Consider the following 16,434-nt stretch of genomic DNA (forward strand, 5'->3'; position numbering starts at 1 on the left):
CCTTGCTGGAAAAGACCAGAATAAACTGTGAGACAGATGATCTTCTTGAATTTTTGATAATTAGAGATTAGCGTGCTGGTATGGGGATGGTCAGGTGGGTAAATTGGAGTGTAATACAAACGAAGTTACCTAGAACCACAAGTTGCCCTTCTTCAACTGCATTCAGCAGTCTTATATTAGATAGGTCTAGTTTTTATAGTTTGAAGGGATCATTTAATACACCAAGACTTATGACAACTCTTAAGAGATAATTTTTGTTTTCCACTCTATTTTTGTTATTTGTGAAGTCTTCATATTGGAAATTAGTTATGGAGGTCTATGTCAGAAAGTCTAGAAACCACTTATTTTTACTTGGAATAAAAAAGAGGTGGTAAAATTTCATCCTCAAACACAGTGTGACACAGAAAAGGAAGAGAAAGGATTAACATACACTTAGGGTCTATTATGTGGTAAGATCCAAGCTAGATGTTTCTTAGATACTATTTCATTGAATCTTTCTGAAACCCTATGATGGAAGACCCTGCTACTTCTGTTTTTAACTGAGGAAACTTAAGCCCACTCATCAAGTTTATTACCCGAAAGAATAGGGTTAGAATATGACAAGACCGTGATTCAAATATAAGTGTAATCTGACCACAATTCTTGTGCTTTTTACACATTGCTGTTCTCTATTCTGAATTACTTTTATTGACTTCTTTTTACAGATAAAAAGAAAACTAATGTCAAACAAAATAAAACAAAACTAATATAAAAAAAAATGGTGCTTATCTATCCTGAAGCTTGCTTTTCCAGATCTTATTTTACGGGATTCTTTGGCTAAATAACATCACATTTATTAATGATTAAATTAATCATGTTTTGATCAATGATTAAATTATCTGGACAACTTTTCCTCGGGCTGCTTTAGGTTCACTACCAGAAGTAATTGTCACCCGTCTTCGAGCAACTGCCCATGCCCGAGACACAGTGTTGGCTTTAGAAGATGCTGTGGACTGGCACCCTGGGGATGAAGTTGTCATAATCAGTGGAACAGGTGTTGAAGGTGCTAAACCGATGGAAGAGATTGTCACTGTGGAAACTGTGCAGGATACAGACCTCTATCTTAAGTCACCTTTGAGGTACTGAGTGTCAGCTTGGCTAAGTTGACATGGATGAAGATGAGATTTTAACTGTGTTGGACTCTGAACATTTGTATTGGGGTCTTTCAATGATATATTTCTTCTGCATTAAATAATGCTAGACATTTGGACAAGAAAATTAAAAAGCATGAAATGTTTTGAAGATTTAGACTTTGTAAGTTAGTTTTTCTTGTGACTCTCTAGAACTTCTGTCTTACACAAATGATTAGGGCAATGATCAGCATAATTTCTAATTTTCATGCACTTGTGTCTATAGTTCACTATTTGGTTTTGAGTTTCTAAAGAAACATGAATAGATCCCCAAAGGAGGAATTATGTTAATCTAGTGGCTTATTATTCCTAGTAAGATTTGGAGTGATGTCCTCAGTTCTATCATCCTCTTTTCTTCCCCAGATATTCTCACAACTTTACAGAGAATTGGGTGGCTGGAGAGCACCATATTTTAAAGGCCACTGTGGCTCTGCTCAGCAGGAGTATTACCATACAAGGAAATCTCACTAATGAGAGGGAGAAGCTGCTTCTTTCATGCCAGGAGGCCAATGCTCCAGAAGGTAGAAGAATATTTTGTTGGAAAGTCCAGTGAGCAAAAAGAATATTCTTACTGTCTGATGATAGATGGCATTGCTATGGTTGACCTGTTTCAAAATAGAATAGGCCCTTAACCTTTGGATGCCAATAATTTTCTGTAGTTTTCAGAATGTTCTTGATTGTCATTTCATCCTCCTCCCTGCTCCACTGCCCAACAACCTTGTGAAAAAGATAGACAAAAGACAAAAGAAATGAAAGATTACTGCTCTGGGGAAAATATTTCTATTAAAGAACTCAATCTTAAAATGTAACTCAAATGAATTACATTTCATTTCTGGGTTCGATGTTAAAATTCCAGGCCACTTCTAATATTTTTAGGAAAGCCATATGCCAGAGTTCTGGACTCAGGCAGCACATTCTTACTGATTAGACTTGTAGGGCTCCCCCATCCCCTTTTCGGGATTTGTTTTCTGAGTGAACTACCACATACTTTAGGTAAGTGGTGGAAAAAGTCAATTTATCTTCTAGTAGAATAGCAGGCACTGAATCACACTGATGTGCCTATTAAGCATCTATTTCAGGGATGGTTAGTTTAGTAGGTTATGTTTTGGTTTCCCAGGCTGTAGATTATGAGGCTTTCACATGTTGTGAAGACATCATTTGTCAACTTTGGTCCAGGATGGTGTGGGTGTCAAGGATGACTTCCAGGCATGAGCTCTGGATGGATGATGAGGCTATTTACTGGGATGGGAAAGGGAGCAGGTTTTGGGGTGGGAGAGTGGCAATCGTGAGTTTAATTTTGTATATGTTGTAACTGAGATGCCAGGCCAGCAACTGTGTAGAGATGTCTGGTAATGTGTGGAGCCTGGAAGAAAGGTCGAGGCTGGAGTTAAAGATTTGAGTTGTGTCTAAATATAGGTGCATGTGAGTATAATGTTGTCATGTGGTTGGGTATGGGGAGTTGTTAGAAGTAGAGAGGGAGTTTGACCTCACCTCCCTCCCTACAAATCATCTACTCACAAATGTGTCATTCTAAAAAGAATGTTTGGATAACAGTGGGTTCACTTCCATCAACTGCCCAACTTTATCTATTCTACAGAATTGGGATCTTCATTCTTTTCAAACTTCCTTCGTATTGTGAGATCATATTTTGCCAAATATTGCATTTGATCATGCTGCCAGTAAGACCATGCTTCTAGGTTTAAGCCACTATAAATCTGTTAGCCCCAAATGGAAAACATCCTTGATTTCATCACAAATCATAAATATAACTACAATATTCTCAAAATAAGCCATTCTTTTTCTGTGTGGGGCTGGAGTGTGGAACAAGGTAGTTGAATTTAATAACACAAGGCCTGTCCATTTGAAAATCTTATGGATCACTGGCACAAATAATCAAATTGTGATAAAGCATGCAAATATAAATATCTCTTCATTCACCTCTTCTCTGGGTGTTAGCAAATGACTGGATTCTGAAATTTACTGTGGTATGATACAGTGTTTTATATTATTAGTGCTTCTTTGGATCATTAACATGAAAAATCTTTATTATTCAATTGGAGAGATGATTTATTCTCCAGATTAGTTTGTACCACCAAATGCCATGTATCAGCAGAAGGTGCCCTGGATCCTGAGGTCACAACATTTTGGTAGCAATAGTAGTTGTGTGTGTTCGGTCCAGGTGGTTTGATGCCCTCCCTAGCATTCATAGCTGTGTGTGTTAGTTCAGGTGGTTGCTGTCCTCACTAGCATTTGTAGTTGTGTTTATTAAGTGCAGGTTGCTGCCGTCCTCACTGGTGGCACAGCTGGGGAAGTAGGTGTTGGTGCAGGAGCTGCTCAGTTGCTTCTCTGAAGTCCTTTGACATTTCTGTGTTAGCATTATTGCTAAGCCCCCAAACCATAAAACAGCACAGTAATGGGGAAACCTCATTGGACAGCTTAAGATTAAAAAGTGCTGTTATTATATTCAGTGCTAGCATGTCTTTCCTACAATTATCAACCACAAGAAGGTCATTTTATTGCATATTTCCTCCAGAGGATCTTTTGGATTGAAATAAGCATCTATTTAGGTTGGGTTTGTGGGTTATAGTCTGACTCTTTGTGACAGTAATTAAGGTGATTGATTTGGGAGTTTCTTGAAAAAATAGAATGAAGGCAACATCATGTCCTGTTTATCAGATCTTTTAATTAATAACCTACAGAGGAGAATCAAAGAAAAGGGGAAATAAGATTATTAAATGAAATAAACAATAATGTTTTTTTCCTTGGTGCTGACAGTACCTTTCAAACTGGGAGATTTGTCTAGAAGCATGTTCTACATGCATTAGGTTCTCTGGACTTTATTTTGTGTTTCAGGTAATCTGCAGCACTGTTTGTATTCCATGAGCGAGAAGATGCTGGGATCCAGGGATATGGGAGCCAGAGTGATCATTCAGTCCTTCCCAGAAGAGCCCAGCCAGGTCCAGTTGAAGGGAGTGCAGTTTCGAGTCTTGGGGCAAGCCTTCCATAAGCATCTGAGCTCACTCACTATGGTGGGAGCTATGAGAGGTAAGGGGGCCCAGACCTAGGACCTTCTCATGTTGCTTTCTTCCATGTTTAAGGCACTACATGCATGGGGGAATGATAGATGATATGTGGAATTTGAGGGATTTAGAGATGGATAATTGTTATATTCTAGGTCTGTGGTTCCCAAACTTTAGTATGCCTAAAAAAATCACTTGTGGAGCTTATTAAAATTCAGAGTTATAGACCTTACCCCAACAAATTCTGGTCTAAGGTAGGCTTAGGAATGTGTATTTTAAATATACAAACCTTTTGATTCTGGAACAGGCAGTCCAAGGAGTCCACTTTGAGAACTATCACTATAATATAGCACACGAGAGTGAACCACACAATCACGTGTTTTGAATTCTGTCTCTACCATTTACTAGCTTTGTGACTACAGGTGAATTGGCATTACATTATCAACACTGTGGGAGTCCAGACACTTCTATGTAAAGTTGTCCTAAATCAGAGGAATCTTTTGCCTGGGGAAATGAGGGGGAATGGGCCGAAACCCAGGTGCTTTTTCTGGGAATGAGGAGTAGATACATGTGCAGATCTTGGCCAGACATGAAGATGTAAGAAGGGAGCAGGAAACACCAAATTCAGGTGAGAACAACTAGGCGAAAAACAAGATCAGAATCAGAAAAAGAGAATATGACCCAATGCACTGACAGAAGTTCTAAAATCAAAGTTGAATGTAGGAACATCCAGGGCAAAAACTCATTACCAAAAGCTGATATGCAGAGAATCACATAATGGGGGTGCAGATGCCAAGTCACGAGGACAGCAACTCCATTTCTGAGTGATCCTCCCCATTCATCAGCACTTTCAATACCCACACATTCAAGCTTTGCCTTCCTTAAAGAGGTGGTGCTCCAGGGGTTCAGAGGTTGATGCCTGACAAAGGACATCAGGGCATACTTTGTTCAGGTGGCTCTTGAGAGACACTAGGATTCTAACAGGTAATGGCAAAGTAATCCTTGAGGTCATTGAGGGCAGGATTCTGATCAGGCAAAAGCAACATTTTCCTTCATTTCAAATTATCTGTATGCTAAAGAAGTCTATTTATTCTAATTTTTCCAATCTCTTTTTATTTATTTGAGTCATTTAGGGGGATGGCTCCCGAAATGTGCTTTGGATCGATTAGTATCCTTATTTCCTTCTCTCTGGTTCTTTGGTCAGCTGTGTGTAGCACTGCAGAATATTTGACATGTGGCCAATTCAATAAAAAAGAGGGTAGCAGTCACAAATAAGTTATCAATTGAACATAAACAAAGCCCTTCCTTGATGAAATTTTACCTAACCTATCTCTCCCACCTCTGTTTCAATCAGAGTAGCTGCACATTCATCTATTTTTATAGACATTTTATATTTTGGTTTTAGTTTTGAAAAAGAGTTCAATGCTTAAAAATAAAAGTTTGAAAATTACTGCATTAATACATTATTACCTGTAAATCCCTGTTAAAATGCAGAGGCTAGAAACTTTTGGAATACTCATCAAGGAATTTTTTATTGTTTAACACCCTGAAGCCCCTCATGTCCTATGCGGCTAATTACTCCCTGCTACTAGAGTTAGAAGGCATTGGGATCTTTGAACAGTACTTTAAAAAATATTTAATTTAATTTTAAGTTCCAGGATACATGTGCAGGATGTGCAGGTTTTTTCCATAGATAAATGTTGCACAGTACTTTTTAAAGATTCACCAGTCCCAGTATTCTGCCCTTAGAGCTACACAAACACATCAGTACTTATTGGTTGTTCACATGGTCAGGCATATTCTGTTTGAGTGATGTGGTGAAGATTCTGTGCAGCACGGGCAGTGTTTTCTACAGAAGTAGATATGGGTGGGTTAATTTATTGGGATGTATCCTTGATGAGTAATGTAAGGGCACCTAGTAGTAGGAGAGCTGAGATTGAGGGGAATGTGGAGATCCAGTGTCAATAGTGATGTTAAAGTTGAGAATTTTTTGGATAGTCCCAACTTTAAAAGTCAAATTATTCCATAAACTAAAGTAACTTTTCTAATATCCCAACACTTGGCATCTGTATCTTTCTTACTACCTAGTAATAACACAAAGCTCCCTTTTTAGGATTTATAGTTTAATTATTCAAATAATGGATTTTTATTCTTTTAATGTCAGTTTCCTCCATCAGAATGCAAATACACGAATGCAGAGGTTACTTAGTTTCATTCATTTTTATGTTTCCAGCACAATGCTGTGCCCAATTCCTGAAACATATAGTTGATAATCAGTAATTGTGTATTCATTGACTCATCTAGGCCTCATAACCAGATTTGGGGATCATAGAATATGGCTATGAAACCAGTGTAATGATTTTCCTAATTGTCATTTTTTTTTTTTAGCATAGTAGAGGATCCTCTTTAGTTTTATAAACCTATCCAGTTCAAACGTGAGAGTCATGATCCTCAGGCCAACCTTTGGCCTGGCTTACAGTTAGGAATAAGGGTCTCTGGCTATCTTGGGCCAAGAATATTATTGCCTGATAAATTATAAATATTAATTCATAGCTCCAGGTTTCAAAGATCAAGGCTGGCCCATAAGCAGTGCTCTTCATATTATTCTTGACTTCTCATCTGTTGTATTGTGATGAGAGCTGATACCAAAGATGATGGCCAGTTGGAAATCTTGACAGCCATGAGTTCTTTTATTGTTTAGACATACTTTGTCTTTCTCAGATTGTTTTTTTTTTTCTAACACTTGATTGTTAAATTTCACCCTTTTCATTATTGAGGCCCATTGGTTTGAGTTACCCATTCTTTTGTTTTGATTGTTGCTTCTAACTTCTTATCTCCTGAGTTTCATTATTGTGTGGGAGAATGTCTTTAGCTATAGTGTAGCTTCCTTTACATATGGTCAACAGAATCTCAGCAGCCATTTCTAATTTTTACTTTACTCTTTCCTATTCAGAGTCTTTCATACAGGGCTGCACAGTGAGGAGCTCCTTCAGTAGAGGCCTCAGCATGTGCGGGACCTTGGGCCTGAAGGTGGACAGTAATGTATTCTACAATATTTTAGGTCATGCACTGCTAGTTGGTAAGTGAAACAAGCTTGTCTAATTTCTGCATTCTTGTGTAGGACACAGTTTTTCACAATGAATTCTCCCCAAATTTGTAATTCCCAATTTATAAAAATATTGGCCTTATGATCACTAGAAATGGGCTATAGTAAAAAATTCTAAATTTAAATGTAGTCATCACTGATTGGCTTACTAAACTTTACCTACAGGATACTGATTTTTTAAAGACTAGGTCAGATTAATAAGTACCAGCAATTTTCACAATAATTCTAAGTCACATACATATGTCTTTGTGTAGTCTTACAGACTGTCAAACTTGGTGTTGGCCAAGGATTTAAAAACCTGGAATTCTCTTCTTAATAGAATTCAAGCTCCTGTGGCTTGCTGAAGAAGACCATGTTTCAGAATCTTCAACTGATCACCTGTATCTCCTTCTGTTTCCTAAAATTCATTCCCCTTGCAAAACTCAGAACTATCCTTAAAAATCTCAAATTGTATCATATCACTTATCTCCTTTGAGTTTCTTATTGCTTTTAAAATAGAATCCCAAACTTTTCACCAGACTTAAAAGATCCCTTCAGTGATTTTTGTCTCTATTAACTTCTGTAAACTTGTCTTGTTCTTTTTCTCTTCCTAGTACTCTAGTGACACTAAAATATTTTATTTTAGTTCCTTTAAAAGACCATACTTTTTCCTTCCTCAGGGTCTTTGCACAAGCTCTCTGGCTCTGTTCATGCCACTTACTCTCCTCCTGCAAGATCCTCTCTCCCAGACAAGTCCTTCTGTTTAAGCTCTTTAAGTGCCAATCAGTACTTCTTAATTTAAAATTATATACCACATTTCTGGTCATCTGATTAATGTCTTTTTACCACCAGATTTCTTGAGGACATTGTCTCCTGAATATTTAGCATATTAACTAGTGCATTGTAGATCTATTAGTTGAAGGAAATGAATGAATTAAGGAACAAAGGGTCTCTAGTTTTATCAGAATAAAAAAGTAAATCAGAGTTTTTCACTGAAAGTAAGAATATATTTAACAGTATTTGTTAAATACTGTTTGATATTTAATTCTATAGTATCATCAGTGAGAAAATATATGTTTCATTTAAGAACAATCTATTGAGATAAAAGCTATAAAAGTTCTATTCTGAGATGGAGACTGTCTAGTGAGAAAATATGAATCAGATACATTTGCTTTAAAACACACTCTAGCTCTAAAAGACAAAAAACTAAGAGTAACTGAGGTGATCAGGTGCAGAAAAATCTTTTGACTAGAAAAGGAAAGCCACCGGGAAGTCAATTAACAGTTGTAGGATTGACTTTGTTTGTTCCTACGTTTGTCCATGCAAGGGAAAAGGTGAAACGTCAAGGAGAAATTGAGAAAGGTATCCTAACAGTATTACCTTAGCAGAAAACAATTATGTGGAATAGATATTAACTACGCAAGGAAGAAAACCTGTAGGAGGAATTTAACCTTTAGTGCTTGAATGTTGTAAATTATAAGCTTTTGACATCTATTGTATTACAAGTCAGGGAATTAACATTTTTCTTTATTGATGTGTGGTAGGTAAAGCCCTCAATCTCACACATAACAAGTATGCAAACCCAGACCCATGAAATGACATGAGGAAGCCCAGATACTTCGTAATGAAGGGTTCTTTGGGGGCAGATCTTTATTGATAGCACTTAAGTGACTAATTTCTCTATGTAGCATGGCCCATGCCTGCTCTTCTATTCTCTTCTATTCCAACCTCAGTGATTTGAGTGTGAAGGTCCTAGATATCGTCCATCCTGTTCCTCCAGGACATTTCAGATCTTCCAAGGGAAGGTGAGGCCATGCAGATAGCAGGTTGCCAGTTTGAACAGCTAGGAATGGGGTTGGTGTTGACGCAGGATATGTGGCACTTAACAGTAGAGATAGTCACTTAGACTCCTCCTCAAAAGTAAAACAGATCTATTTTTCTGTTCTTTTTATTTAAAATGAACTTCTGAATCCTGATACTCTAGAACTGAAGAGTTCATAAGATCTGTATCTCTTTCCCTAATTTACAGATAAAAACACAAAAACAAAATTAAAACAACCCACACCCAAAGAAGAAGTAGTGTTTCAGCATCTCTTGTTTTCCTAAGTGGCATAAAATATACTCAAGTAACGGGGTCTTTTGTTCTCAGGGACATGCATGGAAATGAGATATATCTCTTGGGAGGCAATTCATGGAAGGAAATATGGTAAATATGTAAATGGATTTTAAATCTATTACATTGTATTTAAAATTGTCATATATTTTATCGACAAGCCTGATGGCAAAATGTTGGGTCCCTTAAGTTTATTGTGCATACTAAGTATTTTATTTATATATATATATATATATTTATATTATATTATATATATATTTTTTTTATTTATATTTATAAATATATATATAAATAAATATTTATTTATATTATATATATATATGAAATACATATGTGAACTCTGATGCGTATTAGTAGAATCAAGAGTGTTGAGTTGTGTACATTTCAATTATGTTTGTGGATTCTCTGGGTTTGTTTAAACATTAGACTGGTCAGGACATGGAAATATAATAAGAAACAACGTGATCATCCGGGTTTCTGGTGCCGAGGGACTCTCCAATCCTGAAATGTTGACACCATCTGGCATCTATATCCGCAGCCCCACCAATGTTATAGAGGTAAGATCTTCAGATCCACCAGGAAGACCAGAACTGAGAGGGCATAAAGTTCTTTCTCAATCAGGGGTGTCCAGCCTTTTGGCTTCCCTGGGCCACATTGGAAGAAGAATTACCTTGGGCCACACATAAAATGCACTAAGGCTAATGATAGCTGATAAGCTGAAAAAAAAATTGTAAAAAAAACCTCATACTGTGTTAAGAAAGTTGATGAATTTGTGTTGGGCCACATTCAAAGCCATCTTGGGCTGCATGCTACCTGTGGGCTGTGGGTTGGATAAGCTTGCTCTAAAAGTTCTTTAAGGTGGCAGCATTAGTGGTGGTGTGGTATGAAATGTTTACTTGCTGCATATTTGTATCAAGAAAATAATGTATAATTTTGCATTAAACAAGTTCTTTAGGATAAAGATAAGCATTCCTCTCAGGATTCCTGGAAACAGTTTTTTGAAGTAATAGGTAATGGAGCAAAACAAAGTAGATATTGATCATTTCCTGGTCATTTAGATAATGCAAAGTAAAATATCTCCCTGAACTATCAACTCTGGGTGCTGATTTATGTCTCTCTTGATTCCAATGCCAATTTCTTATTAAACCTTCACTATCTTACTATGTTAATGTGGCCATATTTTGTCCTTTAACAGCATTCAAAACTGAGTCATGAGTTGTATAAGGTCATGTCAGATTCCAGGAGGATGAAGTCCACTTCAATGACCTTGAGTTTTAAATCCCATTATTTAGTACAACTTAACATTGGTTTCTCTTGGTAAATTTCCGTTTAAACATTTAAGAAATTAATTTTTTTGGGGAAAATGTAGCTGTAGACCTGAGTGAACAAGTGCATCAGAGTAGTGGCAGGCCATTTCGTTTCCCCTTTTCTAATTATTTTGTCCCATGGATCATCTATCGAAAGAGTTAAAAGCCTCACTCTTCCAGGAAACTCCTCTGAGCATCCACAATGTCATTATGCTGAGTTTCTGAGGAACTCGGAGCATGAGCTTCTTTCTCACTGATCTTCTGTTTTTAATTACCTTCAGCTGAATAACCTCTAGTAAAAGTAGTGGTTATCTCGTCAACCTTCCTTAGATTCTTAATTACGTTTATTCCAAGCACAGCACTTACACACCATTTTAGGTGCCTAATGGGAGTGGCTAATATGCCAGTAAGCAAAGGAAGCAGAACTACATGGACTGTAGGAACCCAGACTCCAGACCTAGGACAGCTGGAGCTGCATTTAACTTGTTTGGCCACTACAGGCCAAAAATCCCAATGCTAATTAGGATTTTTCTTTGTTGTTATTTTAAACTTTTACTTTTAAAATAATTTCAGACTTACAAGACTAAATAAAAGAGTTCCTATGTGCCCTTTCTATGTCTGCAAGCTTTTGGGCTTAAGAAACCATGTTTTTGTGTACTTTTCTGGGTAGCATAATGTTGACTACATCAAATGCCTAGAGGAAGGTAAACCCTCAGGGTTGCCCAGCTCACCTGCTGTGTGAAGCTGGAATGTCCTTGTCTCTCTGGGTAGTATGTGGTCTTCTGGAGAGGAGTACTAGCCACTGGCTGACAAGAAGAAGGGTTGAGCTGGCTGCAGGTGCAGAGAACCAGAGGGTAATCTGAAAAGCTGTGGGTTGCATGAGTCTTTGCAAAATGACCTGTAGAATAATACCCAGTCAGCAATAGAAAAATTGACTCCACAAGTAGCTGCTTGCTCTCCCTCCAATGCTTTCCATTTCCCTTCATTTACTTTCTTACTCTTGTATCCACTTTTCAAAATTAGAAAAAAAAATACAATGCATGTGTTTTGAGAATGGAGTTTTAGTAGGTTAAACAGGTAATGTAGATTCTTTAGGTATATTCCTGACATATTCGTCATTGGTGACCTTAAAGTTCTAATTCTATTTTCATTAGCTTTTAGACACTAGCACAATGTCTAAAACATGGTAGTTGCTCAAAAAATGTATTTAATATAATGAATGAAGGTATAAATCTGTAACCAAATTATATGGGGGAAGAAAAAGGAAAGCAAAGAACAAGTTCCAAAGTTCTAAAATCATTTTGATGACTGAAAAATAAGTTTAGTCAGTGGAAGCATTTAGATTCTGTTGGGCTATCAGCATTAAATCTTGCAAAGTCTAGTCCAGTTTTTCAGTTGTGCCATTGGTTTTCTGTTATTCAGGTTTTTTTTTGTATTCTATTGTCTGTGATGTGCCATTAGTTAAAGACATAGGTGATAACTGGGCATATGTGAAAAAAACCTATGCTCCCTAGGTGGGTCTCAAACTCTTGGTCTCAAGTGATCTCCCCACTTTGGCTTTCCAAAGTATTGGGATTACAGATGTGAGCCACCGTGCTTGGCTGAGTTAGTGTTTCTTGTGTCTTGTGTGGATGATATACAGAGTACTTTGAAGAACATATTTTAGAAACATACCTTCATTCCAAAGGGATAATAAGGAGGCTTCCACAATAAGAAGGTGTGTGTGTATGTGTGCATGTATTTGTGTGTGCGTGTATAATATATGGAACAGAAAGAGATGTGATAGAAAATTCTGATTAATTCTGATTTTTCTTTATTTTAAACTTGTAATTTTAAAATAATTTCAGACTTATGAGAAGCTGCATTAAATAAGGTAATTCCTATGTTCTCTTCATCTAGCTCACTCCAATGATAACATAACCATAACCATAGTCATGGAGCTGTACCAAGGCCAGGACATTGACTTTGGTATGATAGTATTAATTAAATCAATGCATTTATTTAGACTTGAAGAAGATGGCCTAATGTTTGGGCAACCAACTCTGTAAGCCTAAACTCTCTCTCCTCACATACCTGAGTCTGACCTTGAAATCTCTGAGCTGGCAGGTGGATAGGCAGGGGATATGATTCTTAAGTCTGTGCAATGGTTTGTGGTTTTATATTATTCCCAAATTGCCCTGATGCAGAGCCAGGACCAAACTCTCAGCCACAACGTAAGGAATTCACCTGGGCTTGCAGTCAGTCACCTTTGCAGTTCACTTACCTTCAACCGGCATGGTGCAAATAAATTTCAAGTGTGATATTCCTTTTTAGTTTTGATAGCCACAGGTGGTCTGCTTGTCTCCCTGCCCAGCCTGCAGCTGAGGTGAGTCCAGGGCAGTTTCATTGAGAAGCATAACCTGAGCTTTGTACCTTCTTGCCAGTGAGGACCAATGAGTGGTATGCGCTTGAGTCTCCAGGGGCCTGTGGCATTCCCTGGTATATTTCTTAAATAGGCCTTTGCCATGCTTTCCAAAAGCAAGTTGATGGTGGTTCTTTCGTGCATCACCTGTAGCTTCTTACAACACTTCACGCCCAAGCTGTCTTCCCTCAGCAACTCTAGCACCGGAGTCTCGGACTCCTTTGACAGGAGCTCCTTGTTATCTGTCAAGAGGCTGCATGTTTCCAGAAGACATAACCTATGTGAACCTGTTCTCATTCCCTCTGGCTGGGAAGTCTTTGCTCTCAAACAGCAAGGGACTGCCCACTTCCAGAGCTCAGAGTCTCCCATGTTTATGTAGGTGTTGGAAATTTCCTATGACCAGACCCCTGTTTAGGATAGTCCGTGGAAAAACTCTGAAGAAGAGCCCTTTGGAGACATGCATTTAATTTGAGGAGAATTTGTTCTGGTTTGTGAATCAATTTTGTAAGGAATTCTGTGTTTAAAGGCCCAACCTCAGTTCTCAAGCTTTCCCCACTCAATAGGTAATGCATATTTAAGAGCTGCCTGAAGGGTTAACTCACTTTTTTTCTAGTGACTATAGATGTACACCTCAAGGAGCTGGCTTACTTGGGCAGTTAATTTCTCTCTGGAATTTCTCTTGCTTGAATGTCCATAATACATTGACTTCCGCAAAGAATTGATTTCCACACAAAATTCCCTGCTTGCCTTAAAACCTTCCCCGCAAGCTGCCAGCTGCCTGCATAAATATGTGGTTTTTCCTCATGAATCATTTGTAGCATACACAATTGGAGTTGAGAGTAAGAAGGGCCAGGAAGGAATGTGATCTGACTGTTCAAGTGCTTCTTTTGTAAGAAAAGTGAGTCTTATCAGCTAACAGAGGACCAAAGTTGCAGTCTCCTGCCCACCTATAAATGCGCTTGGAAAGTGTTTATGTGTGTTCACCCAGATGTGCCATAAATGCTAATGGCAGTAGGGCAGATGATTCAACAAACCCATTTATTCAGGGAAACATGTGATTTCTGAGCATCTGGCTGGCAAAGGTGATGAATAAGGTTGCAGTCCTTGGAATATATTTTTGAAATGTAAGAATCTTTTCTTTCCTCATAAAATCTTGATAATGAAACAGCATTTCCTTGGTAATGAAATAGAGCTGTGTGGACAAGTGAGATGATCACTTTTAGCCTCCAGTCCACGTTTCTCATTGTATGCTTGCAGACAAGGTGGGTGCTTAAGAAGCCCCCTTCTGTGGCCCTCAGTTATTATGTACCTCTGACCTTTCCCCAGGTTCATGGGTACAGAGAGACACACCTAGAGAAGGTGGAGTTTCACTTCCCTGGTGAAAGTTTGTGTTGTGTAATCATGACTGAGAACAACAGCTGTGGTATTTCTTTATGTATCTGCAAGGGCTGAAGAGATACAATGGACACTCATATTTGCCAACTAAGGGACAGTGATTCTTCTTGAGGCCAAGAAGCAGGAGTACATACTCTGTTTTCTAGCACAAGAGAAAAATTGAGATAGCTGATTTAATGCTAATAAATTTTTTTTTAGTGGGAATGCCTGATGCCTCATCTAATAGTTTTAAGTGATATGAATAGTTTCCTGGTAAAGACTATTAAAGCATTCTTATTGTAATTAACCATGTTTTCATATTTAGGCTTGTCTTTTCATCAAAATTTAGCAATGGGATACTGGAAAATGGGTGTGGGTTATTTTGCTAATATGTGACTCCAGTGTAGACTATAGACCAAGGTTTCTCAACTACGTCAACATTGACATTTTGGACTGGGTAATTCCTTGTTATTGAGGCTATCCTCTGTATAAGAGCACCCCTGGTATCTATGCACTGAATTCCAGTAGCCCTCTTCTCTCTTCTTCATCCTCCCAAGTTGTTACAATAAAAAATGTATCCAGAGGTTGTTAAATGTTGGAATAAAGTCATCCCTGATTGACAACCAGCACTCTATTCTAGGCCACCCTAAGACCATTGAAATCTTAGAAATGGACCTGATTCTTTGAAGTCATGTTAGAATCTTGGATAGTGATTCATCTTAATACTCAATGTGGTCTGACTGTTCAAGCGCTTCTTTTGTAAGAAAAGTGAGTCTTATCAGCTAACAGAGGACCAAAGTCGCAGTCTCCTGCCCACCTATAAATGCACTTGGAAAGTGTTTATATGTGATCACCCAGATGTGCCATAAATGCTATGGCACTAGGGCAAAAGTCACTTTTGGTGAGTACCCTGTGGTAGGTGAGACATGTGATTAGAATTCTAAGTGCTTTTAGGAAATTGGAGAATTGCTCAGACTCTAAAATAATGAAGTGCAGGGGAGACTGGGCCAATTAGTCCACAAAGGAACAAAACATCCTGTAACTGAATGAAAAATGAGGAAGAAAGGGCTGTCTATTTACAAATACCCGGGGTAAGAACCTTTGGGACCCACAGTGAATTGAAGCTAAAGTTAATAAACAGCCCGGGGCAATTGTGTCAGCATGTGCTGGCCTCCCTGACCAGGTCCTGGCTGCTGCCTGCTGGTCAGGCTTCCAGTGTCAGGGGAACTCTGGCCCTGACTCACACTTCCCCCAAAATTGAAGGACTCCAGGGGTTGAGGCATTGGTTCTTTCTGTCACACAAGGCAGGGAATTGAGCGTTATTGGGTTAACGGCAATCTGTTTCAGTTTTCTCCCCCGTACTGTCTTTGCTTGGCTGAATATGTGTGTGTGTGTGTGTGTGTGTGTGTGTGTGTGTGTGTGTGTGTGTGTGTTTTCCTTGTGGAACATGTGGTACATTCAGGAGGGAATAGGGTCTTTAAATTCTTCTCCTGTCGGGGGTGCTGCTATATTATCACTGCCAGTGGATCATCCAGGTTCAGAGAGTTACACTTAATAATACCTAAAGTTGGCCAGACATGGTGGCTCATGCCTATAATCCCAGCACTTTGGGACGTCAAAGTGGGCGGATCACCAGGGGTCGGGAGTTTGAGACCAGCTTGACCAACATGGAGAAACCCCATCTCTACTGAAAATATAAAATTAGCTGGGCATGGTGGTACATGCCTGTAATCCCAGCTACTCAGGAGGCTGAGGCAGGAAAATCACTTGAACCCAGGAGGCGGAGGTTGCGGTGAGCCAAGATCGTGCCACTGCACTCCAGCCTGGGGAACAAGAGTGAAACTCCATCTCAAAAAAGAAAAAAAAAAAAATAAAAAATAAAAAAAAGAGAAAAGAAAAAAGGAAAAAAAAAACACCTAAAGACCTTTCATTTGGAAATTAAAGTCAATAAAAATATTAGTCTAG

At 38.4% G+C, this 16,434-nt stretch overlaps 1 protein-coding gene across 1 annotated transcript in view; it reads left to right on the forward strand.

Annotated features, from left to right (window-relative positions):
• Positions 1-16,434, forward strand: part of PKHD1 (PKHD1 ciliary IPT domain containing fibrocystin/polyductin) — a 464,388-nt gene that overhangs the window by 177,377 nt on the left and 270,577 nt on the right. Inside the window, 6 exon segments of the mRNA XM_005552760.5 lie at positions 908-1,118; positions 1,533-1,690; positions 4,023-4,214; positions 7,143-7,268; positions 9,424-9,480; positions 9,814-9,944. Of these exon segments, the coding sequence (XP_005552817.3) occupies positions 908-1,118; positions 1,533-1,690; positions 4,023-4,214; positions 7,143-7,268; positions 9,424-9,480; positions 9,814-9,944 (875 nt within the window).

Source organism: Macaca fascicularis, chromosome 4 (assembly GCF_037993035.2).
Source record: "Macaca fascicularis isolate 582-1 chromosome 4, T2T-MFA8v1.1".
NCBI lineage: Eukaryota > Metazoa > Chordata > Mammalia > Primates > Cercopithecidae > Macaca > Macaca fascicularis.